Source organism: Metarhizium brunneum, chromosome 7, assembly GCF_013426205.1.
Source record: "Metarhizium brunneum chromosome 7, complete sequence".
In the NCBI taxonomy this organism is placed as follows: Eukaryota; Fungi; Ascomycota; class Sordariomycetes; order Hypocreales; family Clavicipitaceae; genus Metarhizium; species Metarhizium brunneum.
This window is the reverse complement of record NC_089428.1, coordinates 1,195,274-1,221,056: the sequence shown is the minus strand read 5'-3', so window position 1 is coordinate 1,221,056 and position 25,783 is coordinate 1,195,274. Positions and strand designations below refer to the sequence as shown.

Sequence of the window (25,783 nt, the reverse complement as noted above, 5' to 3'; positions counted from 1 at the left end):
CTTATTGAGCCCTCCAAGCAAGGAGCCCCACCGTACTAACATACAAGTCATCCAAGCTCGTCGTTGCCTTGACGTGCACATTTCTTTCCAACGAATCCAACCATCTATTCCACCTTGTTCCCGGCATGGGGTCCGTCCAGCCCTTCAGCGGCCTCAGTATCCTGGACAGACGTAAAGCAAACGGCGCAAAGTGAATATCCACGAGGCTCAGTGCCGACCCTGTAAAGAAGGGACCCTGTTCGTCGGCAGCGATAACGAGGCTAGCGATATGTCTCTGGAGACGGCGGGTAGATTCGCTCCGGGATGGTGGATCCCGGGAGAACAGTAGGTCGTAGAAAGCGGGCACGATGCGAAAGTTGACCTAGGTTTTCTTAGTGCTGAAACACGCGAAGGGTACCTCGGGACGTACATGGTCTATCCAGAGGCGGCATCTGGCTTTCAGTTTCGGATCCGAGGGGAGGAGAGGCGTCCTCGCGTCTACATCTTCGAGCTGCTCGGAGGGTTTTGCCGTCAGCAGTGGAAGGAGGAGGAGGGGGAGGCGTTGGGCTGGCAGGGGTAAGTAGAACGTACGTATTCGAGGATCACGGCGTTCTCGGAACAAGACCAGTCGTCGTGACGTATGGCCGGTACCGTCTCGCTGGGCGCGGCGGGAGGAGCCTTGGACGGGTCGGTCTCGCAATATTGATAGGATAGGCCTTTGGCCTCGAGGGCTATCCACACCCTTTGGGAGAAGGGGCTGCGCCAGCTTAGCGAATTTTGCTCCACGGGCACGACTTGTGCAAGGGGACGGACGTACCAGAAACAGGAGGAGTAGAGCTTCAGATCGTGCTCTTTTGCATGCTTCTTCACAAGCGTCGCCGCCGTACCAGTTGCCTTTCTCAGCGGCGCGCGGCCCTTCTGCAACCCGCAAGATTAGACTTCGACACCCGCGCGCGATGAACCAGCGAGGAAGCCTTCCACCCCCAAAAGGAGACATACCTGCATCTGCCTCGCTTGTTTCTCCTGCTTCGCCACATGGCGCTGCACGCTATTCTTCTTGATCTCGTCGCTTGTCTCGAGCGTGTGCCGGTGCGGACCGGCCACCCCGTCGCCCTTGCCGTTCCCGCCGTTCCCATTGACGCGCTGAATCGTCCAGAACCTCTGCCCGGCAGGCAGCGCGGCGCCAGCCGCGGCGACGGCCTCGGCGGCCTCGCGGTCGACGTAGGCGCTGGCGTTGGGGAAGTACTCGGTGATGCGGATCTTGACGTCGCACAGGTCCCGCTCGCGCGCGCTCCTCTTGCGCTTCTTCTTGGACGGGTCGTCCGACTTTGGGGTCCCCGGCGGCCGGCCCTTCATCCGGCAGTCCCAGTAGTGCGAGACAAACGGCTTGCGCTTGTAGCGCTGCGTTGAGCGGTGCGAGTAGACGTTGTCCACGTGGGGGAAGTACGTCTCGAATCTAGGTGGTGTTTGTTAGCTGGCGACGTAACAACATGGCCCTTTTGGAGAAATGACACGACGAAAAGCACTTTTTGCGAAAAAAAAACAACAAAAAAAAACAAAAAAAAAAACGACTGCCGACGGGGGGATACGAATAAGCAAGCGGGAAGAGGAGGAGGACATACTGCTCGTCCGTCAGGACAATCATGGAATCCACGTTGAAGAGCTTCTCCCTCCAGGCGCGTAAATCCGGCGGATCCACGACGATTTTCCCAGGTCTCTTCCGCTGCGTCTCGTGCGAGTCGGCGGCAAACGAGACGTGCCGCGCCCCATCGCCGTGCCCTTCCATGGCGCCGCTCAGCATCGTCGGGGGAGCCAGGATACCAAACTGGCCCCCGGCGGCGGCGCCATGCTGTCCCTGAGCAGGCGCTCGCCCAGACGAAGCGTCGGGCGAGGGCCGGTAGTCGTCGTCCGGGTCAGCATCACCATCTATCCCGACGCCGATGTCAAGACGGAATTGCCCCATGCCCGGCAGCCCCGCTCCCTCCTCGGGTCGGGAGCCGGGAGCAGCCATGCCGGAATAGAGAGGGCGCCGGAAGGGCTCTGGATGTAGTACTAGGACGGTTTGGTTAGAACAGGCCAGCGGGGCCTCGTACCTTTCGCTGGTCTGGTGCTGCTTTTACGTCTGGCCAAGGATGCGATGCGGATGAGGCATTTATGTGCGCCCTTTGGTGGCCGCTGGGGAGAAGAGCGGCGATGCGCGCACGGACCACCCTGTTCTCCAGCGGCGCAGGTGGATAATTTTGGATATGCATAAAATAGCCGTGCACAAGTCCATACACAATTATATACGTACATACATATAGACTTAAACATACATACGAACCCTATAACTGACAAGTCTCAAATTATGTTTGTGATAAATGTATTATCAAGAGCCATATTCATTCAATTCGTTCACAAAATATTTGGTCGATAGTCCCAGCTAGATGTGCATGGAATCTCCGCCCATATGATACAGTTGTCATTCCAAAGTGAACACACACAGATAGAGAGAGGGTAGTGAAAGCACAAATCCCAACGCCGATATCCAAACCAACCGCGAAAAGCGCGGGCTTCCCTGCCAGCCCTGGATTTCGCATTACGCCTCTGTTCCCAAAGAGTCTTGGCAACCTTGCTAAAAGAATTATTACCACCGAATCCCTTGTCCGCATTGCTGCTTATTTTGTTTTCCTGTTCCTTGTCACCCCAAGAGTTTCCCAATCAGCCTCGCATGGCGCTATCTTGCCCCGAGTCCCACGATGACAGGTCCATGGCATCCATTGGTCCCATGTTCATCAGTGCCCGAAGGACTCCCTCGCCAACTGGTGTCATGTTGGGAGGTGGTGCTTGGCCATTCATCTCGGGTGCCCAGGCTTGCGGTACGGCAAAACCGTTTTGCTGACCAGCCATGTTGTGGTTCATGGCAAACGTAAGCGACTCGCCGAAGAAGCCCTGGTGATTGCCGGCATCCGCCGGTGCGCCCTGGTTCATCAAGTTTGGCTGGGACGCGATGGGACTTGGGTGGAAGCCGTTTTCTCGTCCCGAGCCGCCCAAGTTTCCGGGTGCAAGGTGAGACTTTGCGTCTGATGCGCCGCCGCTTGAGTTTGGTGTTGGGCCATTCGACTGTCCGGCTTCGGGCGAGCCTGCTCTATCATGACCATCGCCATTGGCTTCATAGCCCGGAACGTGACCGCTGGCGGAGCCGCCCTTTTCATACATGGTTCCAGAACTCGGCGTCAAAACGGGCACCGGGTTTTGGTCTGTCGCGAGCCAGGACTGTCCCCCGCCAAATCCAGCGTTGGTAGCTGAGACGTGTCCAGCCGTGTTGTCGCCTTGGCTGTCGACTAGGTCGGGCGCTGTAGCTGGATTCCCATCGTCGCCATGTGATTTCATGAAATGACATTCCCCTCGGTACGCCAAGATTCCTTGAACACCTTCAGGGTCGGAACAAAGTGGACCGGCATTCTCGACTTTGCTTCCGAAGTGAGGCTAGTTGTCATTGTTAGCTTGGTTCTGACCGAGTACCAGTTCATGATAATGACGAGTGCTTACACTGTCTCCGCCGCGGAAGGCGTTTCTCAATTTCGGAATACGCATAGCGAGCGCTTCAAAGTCTACATCAAGTTGTACCAAGAAAGACTCTGTTAATGGGTTTCGTCGTTTCAGAGCATTCATCGCTGATAGGAGAAAGCGCAGTGAATCGGCTGTTTGCGTATCATCTGGGCGGCTCTTCAGGTACTGAACAAAAACTCGAGCTGCTACATAGAGGCAGAAGGAAATAAACGGATTCATCTGCAAGCCTGTGTTAGACGACCTAGTATTTATTACGTTTGCTGTTGCCGCGGGCACGTACCGATGACAAGTCCATATGAGAAATCGTTCTCATGATGCTGGCAATTTCGTTTGCAGCCGTGATGCAACGCACTTTACTTTCTGAGCTAACCGAGGCCGCAAGCTTGTTCTTATCAGCTTTGAAGATGGCAGCTTGATGCAGGCAAATGGTTGACGTATGGATACTCATGTTGGTGAAGATGACATTGGGGCTTGACAGTCCGTTGGGCAGCTTCAGGTGGGCGGGGAGACCTAGCGATGTGTTCAGGAGGACATTGTCCATCTGTCTATGCCGTTTCCAGAAGGGGCCGTTGAGGTCATGGTCGAGATCGTCATCGTCCGGTCGATGAAGATGTATGAGATTGCGTCCAAATAGACATGCCATAAGTACAACGCCACCAAACGACGAAAGCTTACCGACACCGGGCGGGCCAGTGCATTCTTGCAAGGTCAGCGTCTGCTCGGGCCGGCTCATGTCAAAGGCCTCATCAGAAGCTGGCATCTTGGTCATGATATCCTTTTCATCAACCGTCATTGGCCATCCGGTACCAATGCTTGCATATCGGTCTTCGCAGAAAGCCATCCAAAATGTGCGCCGCCGCTCTTCGCGCTCTGTCCAGTCCTTGGGCGGGGGCAGACATTGCTTGACATCAAGCCCAGTACCGTCTAACCGGTGTAGACCGATCCTGAGGAAACGTTAGCTGATTTCAATAGATGTCACAGAAGAAATTGGGGGTCTTACATCTGGGCGAGACGGACTGCCGAACCGGTGTTGATCCAAGCACGGGGGAAGTACATCATCTTCATTTCATAAGCGGCCAATAGAATATGCGTCTGACAATGTGCGACAGAAATCATGTGCTCGCCATATCCTTTTACATAATCTGCCTCAACATACTTGCGCGCTCTCTGATAAAACAGGTCTTTTAAATCTGCATATTTATCAGTGATGGAGCATGCCAAAGTCCACATGGCATATCGCAAGCACACTGGCGGCCGCTGATTTGGCGCCCTATTTGCATGTGGTTAGTTGCATTCATCGCGCGACGCTGGTGCAGCACTTACAGGTTCATGGCCGCGAGATAACGGTAGCGGTGGATCATGGGCATGGACGGGTGAACTTTCTCGAAGTACACCTGATGGAGTTCGTCAATGGTTTCCTGTGGCGGCAACGGTTCTTCGAGCCCAAGGCCAATCATTTCCCACGTGAAATTGCCTCCTCCAACGTTGTTCATGGGCATGCCCATGTTGGAGTTGAAGTTGAAGTCTTCCATGTTGGCTCCGGCTTGCGGAGACTCGCCATTGAAATGCTGCCATCTATTGTCCATGTCGCGATCCCCTCCCATGCCCATGGATGCATTTGCGACGCCAAGATTTGGTGTCGCCGCCTGTGGGTTGTGAGCTCCAGGCATGGACATGTTGATGCCTTTGGTGTTTGGGCTATTGATGGCCGGCACTGGATCTTGGGTCTTTAACAAGGTCTCGACTTGTTCTAAGCATAGGAATCGCGGTTAGCCTTCTTTTAGCCACTTGCTTTCATGTTTGCACAAATGTGTCAGGCCACAAGCCGTGACGGCTCGGGAAGCTGCACTCACTCAGTCTCTCTTCGAGGGCCTTGACATATCCTCTCTTGGGACCGCTCTTTCGCCGCTGTTCGTCATAGGCGCAAGAGTGACCCAATCGCGAGCATGTGCTACAGCTTGGACGAACTCCATCGCACTTGAGCTTGCGCTTCCTGCAAATCATGCATGCCAGCCGCTTCGGCTTGGGAACACTGGAGTTGTCGGGGATTGATTCTCGCACATGAACAGTGCTCTCGACGTCGGGACTTTGGCCCTGGTGGCCACCATGGCCATTGCTGGACGAGCCGTTGTCGTCTGACGAGCCAGCCATGGTCGTTGGCGGCGGCGGCGAGGGAAGATTGGGATATCGCTCGCCCAGGTCGGTCGCGCGGTTGCAGTTGGAGGGTTTGTCGGGATAGAGTCTGGCGCTGAAGAACGGACGGCCGGACCCTCCCGGACGGTGGGGATGCGGCACAGGCGCGAAAGATGAAGATATATCGGCGGAGCGTCTACTGGGACAACGGCCGACAATGATGGGGGCGAAACACCTGCTTCACGACGGTGATGGAAAGAGGCAGAGTTGTCAGCCGAACGTTGGGGATCCTTGGCTGGATAGTACCATGACGCTGACGCCCCAGCCCAGAGCAGTCAAGTCATGAAGCAGCCAGCAATTGCCCAGCTAAAGCGGAGTCCGCACATGCATCGAGTCTGGCGCATTTCCGCATGTCCACCGCCAGAGTGATTTGACGGTTGACTCGGCCCTGGCTGCCTGGCGATGGGCTAAAGGGGGGGCCGTGTTAGACCTTGCTCAGCCGAGCAGTCTGGTCTGGTTGCAACACTCCAGTCGGCAGTGATACTACTCCCTCGCATGGGCTGAGGCGGTTGGCTTTGGCGGCGTTTCTGGACCCCCAGAAGTTTGGCGTCCCCGGCGGTTGAACCGCACATCATCGGTATATGTACATACGACCAGACGCTTGAGTGGCTCACAACCCTTGGCAAGAACACGTTGTTGGCGCTTTCTCGGGCCTGTCGTTTCGCGGCGGCATGTATCACCTACCTGCACGAGACATGCAGCATCCATGTCCCCCCCTCATTGACGCTACAATCTATGGCACCAGTCTCTAGTGGAGAGAATACACTTGACTGCTTTGTTGACTGCTGCAGCGCCTGGGCTAGTTCATCACTCCCTTTCAGGGACGACGTCGTTATGCTCAATGGAGCCCTCCATTTGAGGCTTAGCCGTCTATGATTTCAGCCACATGAACAATCACTCTATGCGGACAATTTGGACCTCGATTTGCATCTTTGTATTTGTTGATGCCCGAGCCTCGTTGCAGAATATCGTCCGGTGTGGATTTGGCAGTTCTCAATGTCAGACTCTGCAAGTACGGGGTACTCGCCTCCAAAATACGTTGATTGGCCCCCGCCATGCCCCACATCTTGCCGACGAAGGTCTGTCCCCTCGCACCAAATGTTTCCAAGAAACGTCGAAACCAGTCGGCATGTGAATGGCGTTGGGACAAAGCAGGGCCTGAGCCAGGGAGAAATGCATGACACAAGATCAACATGTCCTGTTGGTCGCGTCCAAGGCTTTACAATAATGGGGCCATGCTAGTGCCTTGTTGAGGATTTCTATTACCTACCTGACTTAACCCCGAAGCACCAGGCTGCTTGTTCGAGCGGCATGTTGGGATGGATGGTGGACAATGGACAACCCTCTCACTGGAACAAAGCCCTGCATCAGCGATGGGTTCAGGTGGGTGCGCCGCTGCTGCTTACATCCATGCTTCGCTGTTTGTTGCGCAACCCAGTGCTTGCCTACTCCGTACCAGCCTGCTGCAATACGACTGTCTGGACTCGTCCGGAGACTCCGGGCGTTGCATCTGCAGTACATACGGGAAGGGCATCCGGGAGGGGCCCACGCGCAACATTCAATGCCACCAGACGCATCCGCCCACGGAGCCGGTATTTTAGTTGTCATGATTAATCAATCTGATAGCAGGAGACACTTGAGGGACTCGACTCGACATGTGATTGCCTCGTTTCAGCTATTTATGGTCGAACAACACTGTCGCCCAGAGAATCCCGGGACTGGGGAAGTCCATGGAGCTTCTCCTCAACGGCCAGACGCAGACGCCCTGGTTCGATCGGCAGTCGCTCGGTGCCAAAGCGATGCACACGCACCGGAAGTTGCCTTGTTTCCTCGACGGGACCGGTTTTCACTTGCTCAACTCCCAATCCCGCTCCATCGTTGCGACTCGGGCGTGCGCGGAACCAGGCATGAACGCGCCTCGTCATGGAACCTGGATGGGACGTTTGAGCGTAGACCGCTTGCAGGTGTGTCTTTGCTAAGGAGCTAATTATAAAGCGGCTTTGGCTAGACCATCAGTTGGCAGGTTGATCCCATCATGGGACTCGGTGCTCGGTCTGGGTCATTTAGCCTGTAGTGTCTTGTGTCTCACCCAGCCATGACACTGTAATTATCCAAGGAGATTGCCTGATCCATTCACACGCCCATATTCGTTTCCTGCACAACCCAACAAACAGCAGTGCTGCTGCGGTTTGGATCCAGAGAAGCAGGGCGCATGAGAATCGAAGCTGCTGAACGACCCACCTCAGCTCGGAACGTCAAACCCGCATCAAGAAACATCTTGCTCCCAGGCACCGTCTGCCCACGACAGAGATTGGTTTCCGAGTTGCTTCTAAAAACAGGCGCCGGAAGGGCCTGAAGGGCCAACTCGTTATTGGACGGGGGACGGGCTGCCTCGGTGGGAGTATGCCCGGCTGACGCGGCATGTAGACCAATGAATTCATCAGCCGCATCGTTTGCTGACATTCGCATCTTCTCTTTGATCGTATCACGCAACTTCCGGGAGACCGGGAGCACGGATACAGACAGAAGGCTACCTTGGCAGTTGAATCTGTTGTTTACTATATGTTGGCCGAATAGTTATTATGCATTGTGCGGCCCGACACCGTCACTAGAATATCAGTTTCGCAGTTTTCCCCAAACCACCCCAAAACATCATCACTCCCCGCCTCTCACCAATCAAGTTACACGCTCCAGCAAGCCCTTATTTCCTGTCAACGTCCACGCCGACGATTCGAAGAATACCCAGGTCGCTGTATGCCAGACAGTAGCGAGTCGGAGCCCATGCAACCACAGGCGACGAACTCGCCGTCTTAAATGTGTGAACGTGCTCGCCTGTTTCTACGTGCGACACCTCCAGGCCGCTCCCTATCGTGCCGGTTAGTCGTGCAGTCAAGAATGGCAGGGGCGGAATAAAAAAAATTGCATACCCTCGTCGCTACCGCCAACCACGTAGCTCCCATCAAACGTGAAGCCTAATCACGGTTAGCCACTCATACGCAAATAAAGAACCACTGAACTCATCGGACGTAGTTGACAAAGCAACACAAACAACATACTTATACTCCTCACCGGGCCAGTCATTCTCGTCAACGTCCTCTGGCACAACCAATCGCTGGTATCCCACAGCGCAATAATAGAATCCGAGCCGCCCGTGGCCAAATACCTCGCGGTGGGCTGCATCTCAACCGTCAAGCACGACGAGGTATGTCCATTGAGCATGTACTCGTGGTCCTCGCCGCCCCGGGCCTGCATCAAAAGAGGCTGAAAATCAGGATACGACAATATGCGGATCCGGCCCTCGGACGTGGTGAGGAATATCTTGGTGCCGCTGAAGCAGAACGCTATCTGGTTAGTCTGCATGCTCTGCTGGTGCGAGGACAGCGGCGTCGACTGCCGCGGCGAGAGGACGTAGATGTTGTCAGCCTACCGGCAGGGAGTCACGGTCAGCCACGAAACAAAAAACACAAGTACATCAGATAATCCCCCCATTCCCATAGCCCGTCTCATGAGGCCAAAGCAAGAAAAAAAAAGAGTTTACCTTGTTGCCCACAATCAACGTCTCCCCGTCCGGCGCCCAGACCAGACTCAACGCGTCGCCCAAGCCCTTGACCTCGTTGAAGCATTCCTTGGTCCTGACATCCCAAAACTTGACGACGCCATCCGCGCTCACGCTACACAGCTCCGCGTCCTTTGTCGGGTTAAATGCCACTTTCTCCACAGACGCCTGGTGGCCCTTGAGCTCCGTCGAGAACTTGACGTGCGGTTTCTCAGGGTTCCCTGCCCACAAGGTCAACCAGATTGCCCCCCAAGGAACAAGACAAGATGAAACGTACAAACTCGCAAGGTCTTGTCCGCAGACCCCGTCGCCACCAACGTCCCCAGCGGATTCCACGCAATAGCTCTCAGTCTACAAAAGCACCCGTCAGCAGCAAATTCCCACACCGACAGACTCACACGAGACAAAATAAAACCATACGTGTGCGAACCGCCCCGAGACGAGTTGGGATCGTTATAAGGCTGGCTGCGCAAGCCGCCAAAGTACGACGAGAACTTGTCCTTGGGCAAGCTCTGTCGTGCCCGCAGGACCGGCGCCATGTCAACCTGCTCAAACCGTAGCAAGCCCGCGCGAGGACCCTGACGGAAGAGAAAAAAAGACGCCCGTTCCTTTCAAGTATATATACACATATATATACCTTCCCGGAGATGCAATGGCGCCAGTGTCGTCGAATTGAAGCAAGACGTGACGGCGATAGTTCGTGACGGAGCCTCACAGACTCAGTTGGCGACAAAATAAGACGTAGGCGTTGAAGAATACTTCCCTCGTGGACAGCAGGTAATTTTGCTTTCCGGTTCTTTTCTTTTTCAAGGCAAGTGACAAATAAAAATGGGTATAACAAAGCCGGCCAGCACGTAGTCGCAAAGCATTCAATCTTGTAGTCAAGATTAAATCAAATACTAATTGGACCTCGTCGTGTCGAGTCTCTAATAATGTCAGCACCCCCCGGCGCGTGAAAAGTGACCAGGCCCTTGGCGTGTGAGACGCCCCTGGGTTGTGCCCCGGCTTGCATTAACATTGATCCGTACTGTCGCCGCTGGAATTCTGCAAAGGAGGTAGTGCCCGCAGTTCATCACTCGTGACACCGCGCCAAGGCACGCAACAATGGCATTTCCAAGAACCGACCCCGCAACTAGGTAGGTACCTGGGCAACCAGGCACTGGCGGCGAAATATGTGCGCTACCAGGGTGGACGAACCTTCGGTAGTGCAAGTCTCCATCTCGCGTGCATGCATCACATGAATAACGCTCTAAACTTTGAATAATAGACCGTTGACGACTGGTGACACGCCAAGAGACAAATAACACTCAACACCTGCTACAATCACACATTCAATATACGCCGACCTTTTCATGCAATGCAATTCTCATTCCTGTTCCAAACCCTGCCTGTAATCCGATCGATCAAGTTTTATGTACAATGTTCTATCACGGCCTTGTAGGGCGCAAGGCCTTATTGAGATTTGGGAGACATATTCCTGTCTCAAGACCAATACACATCCAACTCCAACAGACCGCTATGCGTACTGCTTCGACCCAAGCACAGCTTCTTGTCAAGTGTCCGAGTCTCAGTTCACAGTACGCCTTCATCCCGTACACCACACCAAAGCTGCGCAAATGCCGGCGACTGTGCCCGAACAGCCGGCTTCAACCATCCAATCCAATTAATCCTTGCCAATTCGCCACCAACTCCAAGCGCCATGTGTTAAAACAATCAAGTTAACAGAGCTGCATGCTGAAATACTCTCTAAAAACAAAAAAGGGCTCGCGATGAGTGCGTGCAATCCAATAGTGTCGTGGCAGGAAGGCATTTGCCATTGGCCATTCAACCTGCGTGAGCCACAGGCCAATGGTCAACAACAGCCTTGCACATGGTCGTGTGTATATTAAAGTCGTCAAAAGAGGTGATGTCGTGAGCGTAATCCAACCTCGGCAGTGGTATCCTGACTTTTGTAGGCTCATATCTAAAGAGATGTGTATTGCGAAGGGCGTGTGAATCAATATTGTTTGTGTTAAAAGCGTCGTCACGCTCATGATGATATCTGGTCAAGAGACAGCTCCGTGTCTGTGATGCCAAACAGAGCCGCGTTCTTCCGGGCCCATTGGCGAGCAAGGATGGAGGCTACCAGTCAAATGTTAACAACTTGTTTTATTTTCTGCTATAGCTTTCGTAGAGGCTTTGTGGATGTCGACTCACCTTTGAGGAACTTTTTGCTGGCATACTTCTTGAAGAATGCTTCGTGAACCACGGGGCGGGCAAGATAGTCAACCATCAGATCAACCAGAGGCTGGACCTCTTGCTTGTCATATCCAGCGTAGTAAGCAAGAATCTCATCCTATTGCAGCTCTGTCAGTGACATTGTCGCATTACTCCTTAACACGATGTGTAGGCTTACCCATGGACCTCGGTCCAGCATCATGCGAGCCAGGTACATGGCGGCAGCAGCACAGTGACTCGGTCGGAAGGACATGAAGCGATGGTCGAGGAGACTAATTTCCATGAGATATTTGCCAATTGTGCGAGACTGGATGTCATAGTTGTCCGCCTTCGACACCCGGCGAAGGAAGTTCATGGGGTTGGGGTAGCTGAGGTCATAGTTGAGGGTGCTGAGCAGAAACCGCTCTGCGGATAAAATCTCGGCTTCACTGAAACCATTATCGGTAATACGCTTGAAATTCTCGACGTGTGGCGACAAGACCTCCTCATACTTGGACGCAATGAACATGGCGGTGATGCCAACAAGCTGCAGACGGTCAAGCTGAACAACCTTGGCGGAGAGGAAGCGATCAATAATGTTGACGGCAAGGAAGAGAGTCTCTGGTAGCAAGTGAAATCTTGTGTGCACCTCAATGAGCCAGTCAATGAGAATACCGCGCGTCTTCCATTCAAGGTCGTCTTGGTGTGACATGTAGTCGGGGTTGGGAACAGAGCGACATTCAAGATCGCGCAGATATTCAAAAATCTCCGTGGCATATTCAGCAACCATGAGAGGGTCATCCCAGTCATCCTCTTCGATAACATTGACTCCCTCAGGCGGAACCAGCTTATCCTCGTCATCGGTGGTCTCCTGTTTTAGTTGGGCAACAGGGGCGTGATTCTCGTCACGGACCAGGTCCACTGACTTGTGAGTTTGTGTCTTTTTTCTGAGGGGCTGGGATTCTCCGGTAGCAACATCATCCTGATCTTTGTTGGCAGTGGACGCGACTTTTCGCTTTGGCCCAGCCCCTATGGTTCCCGAACCACCGCGTCTTGCTTCGGCTTTGTTCAATTCCTTCACGCCGAGGGCGCTCCGGGCAGTAGCGGTGCGAGTAGTGGTCTTCTGGACACCAGTTGGATGGGAAGCCTTGGAGACGAGCCCGACCTTGCCACCAGCCTTCTTCCCTTCTACAGCTTCGGACTTGTTGACGTTGCTGACATCGCCGAGTGCAGCACGCTTCCGTTGAACGCCAGCGTTGCCGAGGTTGGCGGCCGACTTTTTGGGCTGCAAGGCACCCTTTGTTGGCATGGCGAGCTCGTCCACGTTGAGAGCCGCGGCCTTGGCTCGTGTAAGACGCGTCGAGCTGTTCTCGTCGTTCTCGCTTGACACGAGACGCTGACGAGAGGTACGAGTCTAGATAGAGCCACGAGGCGTTCGTGTCAGCAAGTTCCCAGCCCGTCGTGGCGACACTTTCAACGAGTTTGCAGTCAAGAAACGCGTCTGATTGCAACTTACACCGGGAGGCATATTACAGTCTAGTATATATACTAGATGTTACATATGAGAGCCAGAGGCTGTGCTACAGAGCAAACCGAAAAAAGTCAGTCATCAAACGCGTCTAGAAGTAAAGAAGAAAGAGTTGAAAAGAGTCGGGGAGGATGGAAGAAAAGCCGCTCTCAGCTGAGACACTGGAATGAGAGAAATTCGCAGCCCTACCTCTGGTTCGAAGACAGATATATGCCCGACACAATAGCGCGATTGGAATGTTTTGGCGAGATGTATGGAGCCAAAAACTGTAAAACGTATTGGAGGAACCGCCCGAGGATGGATAACGGCGCGCTGAAGGTGTAAAAGAGATAGAGAGGGACAAGATGACAGGAAGGACCGGTAGTAGTAGAGGTGTTTATGTTAAGGAAGACAGTCGTGAGGACAGACGAGAAGTGTTTTGAGGAGCGGAGCAGCAGGGGAGGCAGAGACGTGCGGTGGAGCCCGTCGCGGATGCTCGTCGAGGTACGTACCTGGACCGACCAGATGCGGCGCGGCTCGCGACGTTGGTTGCCAAGGGTAAAAAAAAATGAGAGGCCTGGACCTATGAGCAGAATGGCCTTGCAGTCAGCAGCGAGCACTGTATTGCCGGGCTGTGATACGCCAAGCCAGTCCGTGTTTGTCCCACCGTTGCTGCGGGCGATGGCGATGGAGTCGTTTGTGTGCACTTCCAAGGGATGGACTGTGTCTAAGTACTTGAGGGCGAAGGAGCTACGATGTGAGAATTGTTTATCACGGCGGGTCACGGGTCACGCAAGGGCGACAGTAGTTTGCCGGAGCACTCCGTCCAAAGGGGCCAGGAGAAATACTCGGGGTAATATGACAATATCGTAACAAAAACAAGATGAGAAACAAACCAACGTTGGCAATCTGCAAGAGGTGCTACAATATCCAGGTTGCAGCCAAAGCATAGCGTGTCGTCGATGCAGCGATGAACTGGCTTGTGGAGGTACAAGACGCAGCTGGCGACTCACAACGCGACGACTGGAGCTTTCGCGGGTCTGGAAGTTGCGTCCTAACACTGTCTGGGCACGGAGAGGCTGGGTACGTACCTGCTCTAGCCGTCTTAAGCAGTTCTAGCTCGGCTCTAGCCACTATCCCTGTGTCAACAGTGGCAACCGCGGGGCAACGGCCCGTTGATTGGAGAAGTGGCCGCCGCTCATCTCGCGCCGGTGCACACGCCATGTGGCTGGTCGCGCGAGCCTTCACGACGCGGAACACCCGCACTGCTGCCTGTGGCTGGTAGAATGTGGCTGATGCTGAATCGAAGCGCCCTGTGGCTCAGCCAAGCTCGGTTTCGGCAAAACGTTCTACAGTCCTCTGGTGGAAATTTCAATGTGGGACCACCACTTGACGGCAACTGCAAATCGTCGACGCCTTGGTCGACAAAGCTGTTGACCCTTTCTACGCCGCCTCGTTCGACTTCACGGCGTCGAGGCACGATTTCGAGCCTTTATTGCGGCCCAGACATTGGTGCGCGCGTTGCTGTTTCTCGACCAATGCCTGCAACGTGGGCCGCTTCTTGAGCTTGATCATTCACACTGCAAGCTCCTTTTTCCTTCTGAGCGGTCGACTATCAGGACGTCTGACTTCCTCTTGCACCCCAATCGAATCGCACACTCAGAAAATTGAAAACATATGTTTTTGGTTACTTTGATTTAGAATGATTGCTCCAAGATTACCGCTCTCCGCGGTTACCAGGGGCTTGCATCGACTGACGTTTAATCAATCCGCCATACGTGCATATGCAACGTCCAAATCCAAAGTCAGTTCCGACGACAGCGGACTCTCTAGCGCATCTCTCATGAATGCTGCGGAAACTCGAGGCTCACAGTCCGTCATTCTCCGAACGTACAAGCCCCGGACTCCCGGTGTGCGACACTTGAGACGTCCCGTCAACGACCACTTGTGGAAGGGCAGGCCGTTTCTCCCATTAACGTACCCAAAGAAGGGCCAAGGCAAAGGTGGACGAAACGTACATGGACGCATCACCGTAAGACACCGAGGAGGCGGTGCGAAGCGGAGAATACGCACAGTCGACTTTGAGCGGTGGAGGCCAGGTCCGCATCTGGTAGACCGAATTGAATACGATCCTGGACGAAGTGCACACATTGCACTGGTCACGGAGCAGGCCACGGGCCAGAAGTCATACATTCTGGCTTCTGAGGGTCTACGGGCCGGTGACATTGTGCACAGTTATCGCTCAGGTATTCCGCAGGATCTGCTAGACAGCATGGGTGGCATTATTGATCCGGGTATTCTGGCTGCTCGAACGGCGTTCCGTGGAAACTGCTTGCCCATGCACATGATTCCCGTTGGCACGCAAGTCTTTGCGGTTGGCTCTGCTGCGAAGCGCGGCGCCGTGTTTTGCCGCAGTGCCGGGACCTCGGCTACGGTGGTGAACAAGAATGAGGAGACGAGGGATGACGGCACCAAGATCATGACAGGCAAGTATGTTGAGGTCCGCCTCCAGAGTGGTGAAGTGCGGCGAGTTAGCAAGAATGCCTGCGCAACCATTGGCGTTGCCAGCAACGTCCACCACCACTACCGACAGCTCGGAAAGGCTGGACGAAGCCGATGGCTGAACATTCGACCGACGGTTCGTGGTGTGGCCATGAACAAGGGTAAGTCGTATATACAATGTCGTGAAACCAAACACGAGACTGACGATTTAATAGTTGACCATCCTCACGGTGGTGGCCGTGGAAAGTCCAAGAGCAACCGAAACCCAGTCACACCATGGGGTAGACCTGTACGTTATTGCCAGCAATCTCGTCATCAGAGCAGCGTATAGCTAACAATGCAATAGACCAAGAGCGGTTACAAGACGCGGCGCACGCATAACGTCAACAAATGGGTTGTCACGCCCCGACCTCGCAACCACGGCAAGCGACGAGACAAGCGATCATCAAAGGAATAGACACTTCGAAGGTGAGAGTCGAAGTTTGCAGAGACCAGGCGTGGAAAAGCAGAAAAGAGCATAGTGCTGTATTAAAAGAAAAAGGAGCAGAGCCTGTGGGAGAGCTGTGTATACTACGATGGGCCATTGTAACTGTACTATATGGATGATATAGACGAGCCAAGCGAGACAGACAGGTGTTTGGTCGTGGTTAAGTTGATTATCGTCTCCCGTTCATTATGATTATATTACCGTGTTCGGGATTCGTCTGGGCCCTGCTGGCTTTGATGGATGACTTATTCATCCATTTACCATGACTCTGCTCACGAACAGGCTTTACCGGTGACCGGTGTACCTACCGTGAGCAGGCCGAGCGACTTTTGCACCACCCAGCATTGTTACATTCTACCAGAATCAGGCCAGAGCAGCAGCAGCTCCCGCCCAAGCTAAAAGTGCACAAGATGCCACATTCAAGAACCAAAAATAACAAAGGCATTTGTGGTCACACAATAGGGCTGTAAGCTTAAAAGCGGGCGCAGACTCTCACTCAATCTCACTGCCCCGTGCGCGCGGCACCCGAGCCGGTCGTGCAGAAGAAATGGTTGCCTCCAGCTGGGCAGTATTTCTCGACCAGACCGCATATAAGAGCATGGCTGAGCATCTCGGTGCCCTGGCTCGGACAAGTTCCAGCGCGTCAGAAATTGTGTCTTGGTTGTCCGACGCGGCTGTATTCTGCTTGGCCCGGGCAAAAACGCCGAGCACAAGAGGAAGCCAAGCCAATCATTATGCAACGAGAAACAAAAGGAAAATCACGTAGATCTGGCTGAGATTTTCCCAAGCCAGTCACGACTTACCACGCGGCGCCAACCGAAACATCAAAAAACGCCCAGTCTTGGCGCTTTTGTCCTTTTTTTTTTTCCCCTGCCGAGACGGGCTGCTGATTTGGCGCCGCCAGAACAAAACAAAGAGGTGGGCGTTTTTTTTTCTGCTCCTCCAATGCGCCTCAGTTTCATCATCATGACACGCGCCATATTTCCTGGTCTGGTGTCGAGACTGGGCCCAGCGTCAGGCTGAAGACATGTCAAGACGGAATGCCCAACATTAAAGCTGACGCCCATGGTCGCAGTGCGCTTATTGCAGCAACTAGGCCCTATTTATTCGACATATGTACAGAGTCAATGCGAGGGATGCGGAACAGGCAGCGTGTCAGACGTCTGAGAAAACTGCGCCTCGCGGCCCCCGCGGCTGGTCAAGAGCCCATTCCACCCCGAATCTGCGCCTCGCTCCAAACAGGTGATACTTGGCATGTCTTGGAGATGAGAGGTGTCCATGCCGTACGATGGACCATGGACAGATTGACTCCAGCTGGCCGGCAATCCAGGACGAGGCCAGCTGTGCAAATGAATTCCACACTTGCGCTCTCCACCGGTGGCGTGGCAGCCAGACGACGATTTGGCGGCGGTGCAAACCGGGGACACCAAGCGAGAGCCTGCTAACGGTATATGTACTAGTAGATATAGCGGCTGGTCCCTGCATCTTCGGCGCCCATTGTATTCTCGCTGAATGCCCTTTCAACTTTCTTGTTTTTACCAACCAGACTCTTACGACGCCATCGGCACACATTTGCCGTGAGCAACGACGCTGGGACAACCAAGGCGGCAGCTGCCCGTCCATCCACCAGACTGCGCTGCGCCTCCAACCCTCAGCGCCAAAGCACCCTTGATGCATGTGGTCTCATCTATTAATTAAGCTTCCACACCATCCATCCAGAGCGCCGGACTGAAACCTTGCCGTGTCAACCTGGCCAGCAACCTCCTTGGACCTATCGATTCGGCACAGTGACATGGCCGCATAGCCACCCGCCTCCAACCACCACCCATCACCACAAGCGCCGAAACCACGGCTTCTACGCAATACACTGCCGCCATTGCCCTTTTAAGGGTTCGGCCATTCCCGCCACTGCCTTGCTCTGCTCTCATCCGTTTCTGCTCCGCACACAATCCCAACGTGACGGCGAATGTCTGAGTACCTAAGAATGGCCCATTCGGGGTCTTCATCCGCCGGCAGCTTCTCCGTGAAGCTGCTGGCCTCGTACGCCTTTGACTGGATCGTGCTGGTCGTCATTACCGTCGTCGCCGGCTTCCTGGGACGCATTGAGCCGAACAAGCGGCCGTTTGCCCTCGACGACCCCAACATCTCGTGAGTGTCTCCGTACCCTCTCGCCTCGCTCCGCCAGGTCGCGTGACACAACAGACAGCATGCGAGCAACGGGAGAAAACACCAAAAAACTAAAACCCAATGCACAGGTTCCCCTTTACCGAGAAAGAAACCGTGCCGACCTGGCTCCTCGTCATCCTCTGCGCCCTGGTCCCCGTTATCGTCATCTTCCTCGTGTCCATGATCCTCATCCCCGGCAGCACCGTGCCCAAAAACACAGGCTACGCCCTCATCTGGAAACGCAAGGTGTGGGAGCTGCATGTCGGCTGGCTGGGGCTCCTCATGGCCGTTGGCTCCGCCTTCTTCTTCATCAGCGGTATCAAGAACATGTGCGGCAAGCCGCGGCCCGACCTGCTCTCGCGATGCGAGCCCGACATCGCCAACGCCGCCAAGTACATTGTCGGCGGCTTCGGCCAGGAGGCGGCCAGCAGCAGGCTCTACTCGGGCGACATCTGCAAGCAGGCCGACAGCAAGAAGCTCGACGACGGCTTCCGCAGCTACCCCAGCGGCCACGCGGCCGCGTCCGCCGCCGGCCTCATCTACCTTTCGCTGTTCCTGGCGAGCAAGTTCTCCGTCACCCTGCCGTTTGTCGTGCCCTCTGCCGCGCCGCTCGACGACTCCATGCACAGCGCCTTCCCGTCGCGCACCGTGCCCTTGGCCAGCAGCGACTCGTTTGAGCAGTCTCGCCTGCGCGGCGATGCCGCCGGCAAGCTGAGGACCCTGAACCGCAACGCCCAGTACAACACGCGCCTGCAGTCGATGCGGCGCCAGGCCGCCGCGCCCCCCATCTACCTCCTCGCCATCACCCTCGTCCCCTTTTGCTTGGCCATCTTCATCGCCGCCTCGCGCTGGTTCGACTTTCGCCACCACGGCTTCGACATCCTCTTCGGCTTCCTCATCGGCACCATCACGGCTATATACAGCTTCCGCTACTACCACCTGCCCATCATGGCCGGCGCAGGCTGGGCCTGGGGCCCTCGCAGCGACGATCGCGCCTTCTGGGCTGGCGTCGGCCGCCTGGGCTTCGCGGGCGACAATCTTGACGACTACCCGCAGCGCTTGGAGCCCGCCGACCTCGGCGAGTCGGGCGACGTCGATGTACACGGCGCGCGGGGGCCCTCTGCTGCCACTGGTGCTGTGCACCGTGGCGAGCGGCCCGTTGGCCCGGCAGACTATCAGTTTCAAGATGTTGAGCTCAATAGGATGAATCAAGGGGGCCAGCCGCCTTATGGACAGGCTGCGTAGGCTATTCATGCCTGTAGTGGGGTTTACATGTCGAAGCCCCGTGCTATAGGGAGGCGAGGACATTGGACGGAGTTTTTTTTATTCCTTTTTACCCTTGGAATTTGTAGAGTTATTAGATATCATGTTAATACCAGTGAATTTCACTTGAACACTTGTCGAGGTAGTTTGTGGTTTGAACTGCGCTACGTATCTAGCGCAAAGACGGAGCACGACAAACAAGTCAAGCACGCCGTAGTATAATATACAACCTTGTTGATGTGTGCGCTATACAAGTACAACGTGCATGGCCGGGCGCCCGTGTTCATCTATCTACATGGTGCAAACCACACATTCCATCATGTACACTGGCACAAAGTGCGGCATTGTGTGTAACTGCTAGATTTCCAGCCCACTTACAACACACCAAGTTTTACTTTTCACGACCACAACAGTCGGCGCTCCACGCATGTCCTTGAATCCGGACCCAGATCAGACAAGAAAAAGGAGTTATTGTGTTAACGTAGTGTTGTCGCCGTGAACCCAGCTAGAAAGAAACGCTTTATGAAGGCATCAAATCCTATTCAAAAGCCAATAACGCTAAGAACCATAACTCGTCGTACCCATTCCCACAACGCCCGACATTAAAGAAAAAAGGAGTAAATCCTCCCAACGAAACCCGCCCGCCTCCTCTTGAAAAAAGCATCCATCATATCGGCATCACGCCCCGCCCATCAACGGCCTCAAACTCCAGGTCCTCGTCGGCCTCGTCGTCGTCGTCGTCGGCATCCTCCTCGACGCCAAAGCCAGAGTCAATCTCGAGCTTCCTCAGCCGCCTCCTCATCTCGTCCCTCCTGACGCACTGCCACCGCACCAGCGCCGCCGAGGCGTGCACCTTGAACCCATACACCCGCGGCACATACCTCTCCATGGTCTTGGTCGGGATCAGCGCCGGATACACCTGGAAGATGATGTTGTGGAAAGACGTGCCGAAGTAGGCGCCGTCAATGGTCGCGTGCCGGCTCGACTTGGGGTTGTAAATGTCCTCGCAGCGGGCGCAGAATAGCTTGACGGGCTTGACGTTGGGCACGTCGCTCAGCCCCATGGGCAGCAGCGGGTGCGAGTGGCAGTTCACCCGGGGGCATTTCCCAAACTCGGCCTTTTTATACTTGTCTAGCTGTTTTTGGAAAAAGAAAAAAAAAGGGCAGTCAGCGCCTGGAGATGAACGGGTAGGGAATCTACAAGGAAAAGAAGAAGCAGTACCATCTTTGTGAGGCCCCGCGTCGTGACGATGAACCGCGCGTGCACGAGTCCGTACAGATGCCGAGCCGACTTCTCAATCGTCTCGCGCATCTCGTCGTCGCAGTCGAGGTCAAACACATCGGTGACCAGGTCCAGTGCATACTGGTAGTACTGGACCTCGGTGTTGAGACCTGTCAGGTTGAATCGGTCGGTGAGGTAGTCTTCGTCGATTTCGCAAAAGTACTCGTTGCCACGGGATGAGATGAACTGCATATCGCGCGGTTAGCCGTCTCGTCACATCTGGGTATGTATGTAGCTGGTCTTTTTTCCACATTGGGCCATGAGGGACAGATAGTAAGTAGATCCCCGGGGGAAATGGGATGGATCGAGTGCCGAGATGAGCAAAACTATACGTACCCAGTCACGCCAATAGCTCGTGTAGTCACTATCGGACTCGCTAACATAGTCGTCCATCATTCTAGGCAAGCTACCAGAGAGCTTCAATGTGCTGGGATGGGAGGGTTGTACGTGATGCCGACCGTGGCTAGGATGGGTTGACGTTGGGAGGTGGTTTTTGTGTTGCATGCACTTGCAGCGAGATTGGCGGGCCGCAACATGGCGGGGTTGATTGGTGCGATAACGTGACTGGCATTGAAGGCGCGAGACAAAAACCTCACCACTTCAAGCGACAATGCAATGGTCAACTTACAACCAGTCTGGACCGCCCATTAAAAATTTTTTTTTTTTAAAAATGCAATAATGGTATTCCCGCTAGTTTTCTAACATCGTAATCCCAAGATACCGCCCGTCTAGCTACATGAAATTCCCCCTCCTACCCATGCATTTTTGTACACACCCCTGCCCACCACATATGATTCCCACCTCATGGCGACCTAGCTCCGTTAAAAGGACTGGCCGTTGACCCAACACTAGACGCGTCGCTTGCCGACGGTACATCAGACTCGGTCTCCTCACCATCATCCCTACTACTTCTTCTAGTGCCATTGGCAACCCTTGGACCCGGAATCTTCAGCCGACTCACTATCTCCTGGGGAGCACGTCCTTGCTTTTGTCCTATATTTACCACCTCCATCACTTCCTTGAGCACTTCTCCCGTCTCATCCATAGCCGCTAAGAAACGGGCGAGTTCTTTGCACAACTCCCAGTCCCCTTCCTGGATTGCCCTCGACAAGACGCGTACAGACTGGTCGGTCAGCGACTGGAATTCCTCAAGTGTGTGCAGCACGATCAGGTAGCCGCCTGCGGTTTTGAGTGATCCCCGTTGCAGCGATTCCTCAAACAGCTCTTGCGCTGGAGGCAAGTAAGCAAATAATGTCTTCCATTGCCGCACTTCTGTTTTGCGAGTGCACTGTAGCACCACGTCTAGATACTCTTTAGATGATGCTGACAGAAGAGACAGCACCCGGGGAAGAACAGCATCTTCAGGTTTCGGACATGTATCTGCTTCCTCGTCCAGGACACGATGAAGCAAAATTTCCAATCCGTGCGACAAGTACTCCAAATTTTGATATTGTTCACAGAGCTCTCCCGCTTCAATCGTTCTGCCCTGTCGCAGGTAAAAGCGCAAAATCTCGGGCAGAAACAGGTGTGTCTAATTACAGTCAGCACAACTACTCCGTCGAGCAATACGGTTCCCGTGCTAACTTACCCTGATGGCGAAATGGAAAAAAGAAAACGTCACATCCCGCCTTTGGACCAAGTCTGATTCAACTCCTAGTATTATGCCCTTTTCCAGTAGAACTGACAGTGGATAAAAATCCACGGGAACAGATACGGGCGCAGGAAAGTCTTTGCCGCCATCGGCCAAAGCACCATTCAGCAGTTCGTTAATGTTAGCCCACGCCTTCACCTCCACGCCGTCGAAGACCCATAGAGAATATTTCAATGCAGGCGGGCCACGTCTGAGTGACGGATCGTCTGATAAATGGGCCACATTGAGTAGGGGCTGATCTCTCATGCTGGCGTGGTACTCGACGTTTTGAGCAATAATACGCATATCGTACTTCAACTGGCCCTCTTCATTGAGCGAAGGGCTCAGAAGAACTAGTTTACCGTCCACCAAGAATATCACGGATGCTACAGCCACATCCTGAGACGGGTCCCCATCCACCATCTGAGATTCAGGTAATATCCAGCTGAGCCCTCGAACTCTAGCAGGAGATCGTACTATGCCATGAAACGCAATCTGTCCCGCCTGAACAAGACGAACAGAATCCGCCCATGGGGTAAATATGAAATGATACAAAATATTCTCATACGTGTAAACAAGAAGAGAATCTTCACCAGACGTGGTCACGAGCACAACTGGTGCGGGGATATGCTGGCGGAATAATACTTGAGCCATGTCGAGGGGTGTTTCTCTTGAGAACAGGCGCAGCTCGAAGCTCCTGTCGCTCTCGACTGCAGCAACGAGAATATGCTGATACCAGCACATGCCGCCTCGGACTTGGAAATCGTTTTCCATGGCTTCGGTTGTAAATGTCTTCCATCGGCCGCTATTGACGCTATAATGTGCAAGGCCACGGCGGCCGGCGACGGCGACGTATCTTCCATCTGCAGATATGACCGTCTGGCGGATGGGCCACTGATTTAACAAATATGTTGGAGGTATCCTGGCTGTGTGCCACAGAAAGGGCTCGGCTGAGATGCTCGTCATATCGGGGAGGTCATATCCTCGATACACCATAACTGCAGCCGGGGTCTGAAGGACCGTCCGAAAGACGTTTGCTTCATTATAACAGCCCGTGACTGCGTTCTTGGCCATTTCCAAACTCCAAATGGCTTCGTGGCAAGGGCCTGCAAGTAGGATTTCAGAACCGCCTCCGATCCACGAAGCTGACGACACTCCGGTCAGCCACTGCTCATCATTCCCGCTGGAAATGCGTGCATCGGACCCGAAACTGTTGCTACCTAGTTTGCCAAACATACTCCATGTCGACCATCCCTTTTCAAATCCAGCAAAAAGGCAATATCCGTCAGGGGAGTAGCAAAGGGAAGTAAAAGCTCCAGTAGCGGCGTTTGAAACGGGGATCTTATGCTTATGTGAGAGCACAATATTACCCGAGTAATCTCGAACAGAGTACACGTAAACTGTCCCGTCAGCGCATCCCGCCGCAATCAACGAAAACCGGGCATTTATAACAGCCTTGACGGCGTGGCTAGCAGAGGTTTCAGGAATATGAAAACAGTAGCCTTTAAATAGACGCTTTGCGTCCACACCTTCAGAATCCAAGTCCTCCCTCGATTGTTGTCTTTGTACCGCGTATACTCGTCCATCGCTGGTGATCCAGGTTGCTAAATTCATGGGTCTGTCGTATGTCATCTCTAGAATAGACGTCTTATTCTCGACCCACCCCATCTTGCTTATAATCTCGGTTCTCGTCTGGTTGCCCGTGCTGTCCGGAGTCCATCGGATGCATTGAACAGCGGCGGGCTTCCTTGTCGCCACAACCAATTCGTCATCGAGTGCCAAGGCACTTTCAATACCAGCATCGATCTTGATCACCATTCGGAATCGCACGCTGACGTCGCGGACCCCTGAGCCTTCTCCTGGACCCCAGAGAATTTGGTCTCCTCTCAGCGCCGCTTGGGGCCCAATCAGACTTTGTTTTCGCCGTTGGACGTTGTGGTGGTTTGGAAATTGGGGTTTATAGACACACGACTCGCCATCGGTAGCAATTGAATAGGTGATGAGGTATCCTTTGGAAGTATGAACCACTAGTATGGCAGAGTCTGGACGCAATAAGAGGTCGACATTGGTTCCGTAAGATTGGATAGAAGACTCGGATCGCACGACGACTGCAAGTACAACGGTAGGCTACAACGTGTTAGCTATTATCATGGCCTACTTGGGAGGAAGGGGAAAATGTTGGACCGACCTTGGTTTGCCACAAGGTAATGCTTGTTGTCGTGATGACGCCAAACAGGTGAGCAGTACGGGTGACGGCTAGGGCAAGTACGGGATCTTTAAATGGAACTGTAGCTTTGTTTCGCGAATCAATCGAGGGCGAGGGGCTCTTTGCTGAAGGAAACAAGTCGTCTCCCAGGACGGGCTGGACAGCCGGCGTGGCTGGCGTCAATGGAGTAGGAGAGGGGTGTTGAAAGTCGACGTCGTCGGCAGCAGCTCGGGACTGTCCATCTTTGCCGAGTGATGACGAGGAACTGTATGCGTCGGGCTGCTGGAGGCCGTCATAGGACACGACGAGGTTGAGATCGGGAGCGCGACTGCTGCTGGTGGCATAAATGCGTGGAGTGCCAATGGGCCAATACATTATGGCCGCAACCTCCTCGGCAGGCCACCTTATGCGCAGGGTTCGAGGACGACAGTGAGGCTATTGCACTTTGTTGACCATGTCCGTGTATGGGGTCCCATTGGTCTGGGAAGATTCTGTATCAATGAATGACGGGGCCTTGTTGGTAACGAGTTGGTGATGGAGGCGCATATGGACTGGAGCAATTGAATGTCTGGCATGACATGCAAGCATCAGGAGCTCCTGGCCATGTCAGTCAGTGTCTAACATGCAGCTACGGGGTAAACCACTAGGGTGCTCGCCGCGTCGAGACAAAGTGGGTCGGATCGACCCGAGAGGGCGATTACATAAGCATCGAATAGACATACCTACCTTGCTTGTTCAAGATGGGAATATTCCCTGTGCTTTTGGAGTCTGTGTAGATGACAAAGATAAAAAATTTAAATGAAAAAAAAAATTGAGCAAGGTCATACAAACGTCTTCAAAATCGGAGCATCCTTCTTACCACAATTTGGCACGAATATAAACTGATTTTGTTCGTCAAAATTCCGCGGACACTCCATCTCTCCATAGGGTCCCAGCGGTTGAGCCCCTCATGCTTTCCATACCCCAGATAACGGTCAGAATGCTATTGCATTTGTATGCGTATACTCCGTACTATAATGAAGCTCCTCTTATGGCCAAGTGTGGGGAACTCACAATCCTATTCATGGTTGTGGCGCAGGACGGAGAGACGATACAGAGAGATGGGCAACTGCACTGCTTTTAGATTAATATTAGTTATGCTCCGATTTTCCGCATGCAATAGGAAGTCTGTGAAACACGGACGTCGCACAATGGCCCTCTCGCGACGTGTGGTGTGGTTGTTATCTTAGTCCTATCAAAGCAGATACGGAGCATGTAAGCCGGAA

At 53.9% G+C, this 25,783-nt stretch overlaps 8 protein-coding genes across 8 annotated transcripts; 2 read left to right on the top strand and 6 right to left on the bottom strand.

Annotated features, from left to right (window-relative positions):
- Position 1: 1 nt before the first annotated feature.
- GSTU1 (Glutathione S-transferase U1) lies at positions 2 to 1,990 on the bottom strand (the record flags this gene model as incomplete). The annotated part of the gene is made up of 6 exons (XM_066131774.1): positions 2 to 361; positions 410 to 490; positions 571 to 736; positions 797 to 897; positions 979 to 1,435; positions 1,602 to 1,990. 6 exons carry the CDS (start codon positions 1,988 to 1,990, stop codon positions 2 to 4), a joined length of 1,554 nt encoding a protein of 517 aa, XP_065987971.1.
- Positions 1,991 to 2,679: 689 nt separating this feature from the next.
- Positions 2,680 to 5,682, bottom strand: ctnR_2 (Citrinin biosynthesis transcriptional activator ctnR; the record flags this gene model as incomplete). Its single annotated transcript, XM_014688447.1, has 6 exons — positions 2,680 to 3,447; positions 3,511 to 3,750; positions 3,812 to 4,475; positions 4,532 to 4,801; positions 4,855 to 5,281; positions 5,385 to 5,682. 6 exons carry the CDS (start codon positions 5,680 to 5,682, stop codon positions 2,680 to 2,682), a joined length of 2,667 nt encoding a protein of 888 aa, XP_014543933.1.
- Positions 5,683 to 8,425: 2,743 nt separating this feature from the next.
- Positions 8,426 to 9,819, bottom strand: THO3 (THO complex subunit 3; the record flags this gene model as incomplete). Its single annotated transcript, XM_014688448.1, has 6 exons — positions 8,426 to 8,589; positions 8,652 to 8,696; positions 8,781 to 9,147; positions 9,263 to 9,501; positions 9,558 to 9,631; positions 9,701 to 9,819. The coding sequence occupies 6 exons, from the start codon at positions 9,817 to 9,819 to the stop codon at positions 8,426 to 8,428; spliced, it is 1,008 nt and encodes a 335-aa protein (XP_014543934.1).
- Positions 9,820 to 11,309: 1,490 nt separating this feature from the next.
- Positions 11,310 to 13,004, bottom strand: nimE (G2/mitotic-specific cyclin-B; the record flags this gene model as incomplete). Its single annotated transcript, XM_014688449.1, has 4 exons — positions 11,310 to 11,401; positions 11,477 to 11,615; positions 11,676 to 12,890; positions 12,993 to 13,004. 4 exons carry the CDS (start codon positions 13,002 to 13,004, stop codon positions 11,310 to 11,312), a joined length of 1,458 nt encoding a protein of 485 aa, XP_014543935.1.
- Positions 13,005 to 14,685: 1,681 nt separating this feature from the next.
- RML2 (mitochondrial 54S ribosomal protein uL2m) lies at positions 14,686 to 15,942 on the top strand (the record flags this gene model as incomplete). Its single annotated transcript, XM_014688450.1, has 3 exons — positions 14,686 to 15,646; positions 15,701 to 15,774; positions 15,832 to 15,942. The coding sequence occupies 3 exons, from the start codon at positions 14,686 to 14,688 to the stop codon at positions 15,940 to 15,942; spliced, it is 1,146 nt and encodes a 381-aa protein (XP_014543936.1).
- A 2,014-nt stretch (positions 15,943 to 17,956) lies between these two features.
- On the top strand, positions 17,957 to 19,383 carry G6M90_00g109170 (uncharacterized protein; the record flags this gene model as incomplete). The annotated part of the gene is made up of 2 exons (XM_014688451.1): positions 17,957 to 18,120; positions 18,228 to 19,383. 2 exons carry the CDS (start codon positions 17,957 to 17,959, stop codon positions 19,381 to 19,383), a joined length of 1,320 nt encoding a protein of 439 aa, XP_014543937.1.
- A 685-nt stretch (positions 19,384 to 20,068) lies between these two features.
- Positions 20,069 to 21,075, bottom strand: ckb-2 (Casein kinase II subunit beta-2; the record flags this gene model as incomplete). The annotated part of the gene is made up of 3 exons (XM_014688452.2): positions 20,069 to 20,536; positions 20,623 to 20,868; positions 21,019 to 21,075. The coding sequence occupies 3 exons, from the start codon at positions 21,073 to 21,075 to the stop codon at positions 20,069 to 20,071; spliced, it is 771 nt and encodes a 256-aa protein (XP_014543938.2).
- A 409-nt stretch (positions 21,076 to 21,484) lies between these two features.
- Ric1 (Guanine nucleotide exchange factor subunit RIC1) lies at positions 21,485 to 24,893 on the bottom strand (the record flags this gene model as incomplete). The annotated part of the gene is made up of 3 exons (XM_014688453.1): positions 21,485 to 22,213; positions 22,271 to 24,439; positions 24,501 to 24,893. The coding sequence occupies 3 exons, from the start codon at positions 24,891 to 24,893 to the stop codon at positions 21,485 to 21,487; spliced, it is 3,291 nt and encodes a 1,096-aa protein (XP_014543939.1).
- Positions 24,894 to 25,783: the final 890 nt, after the last annotated feature.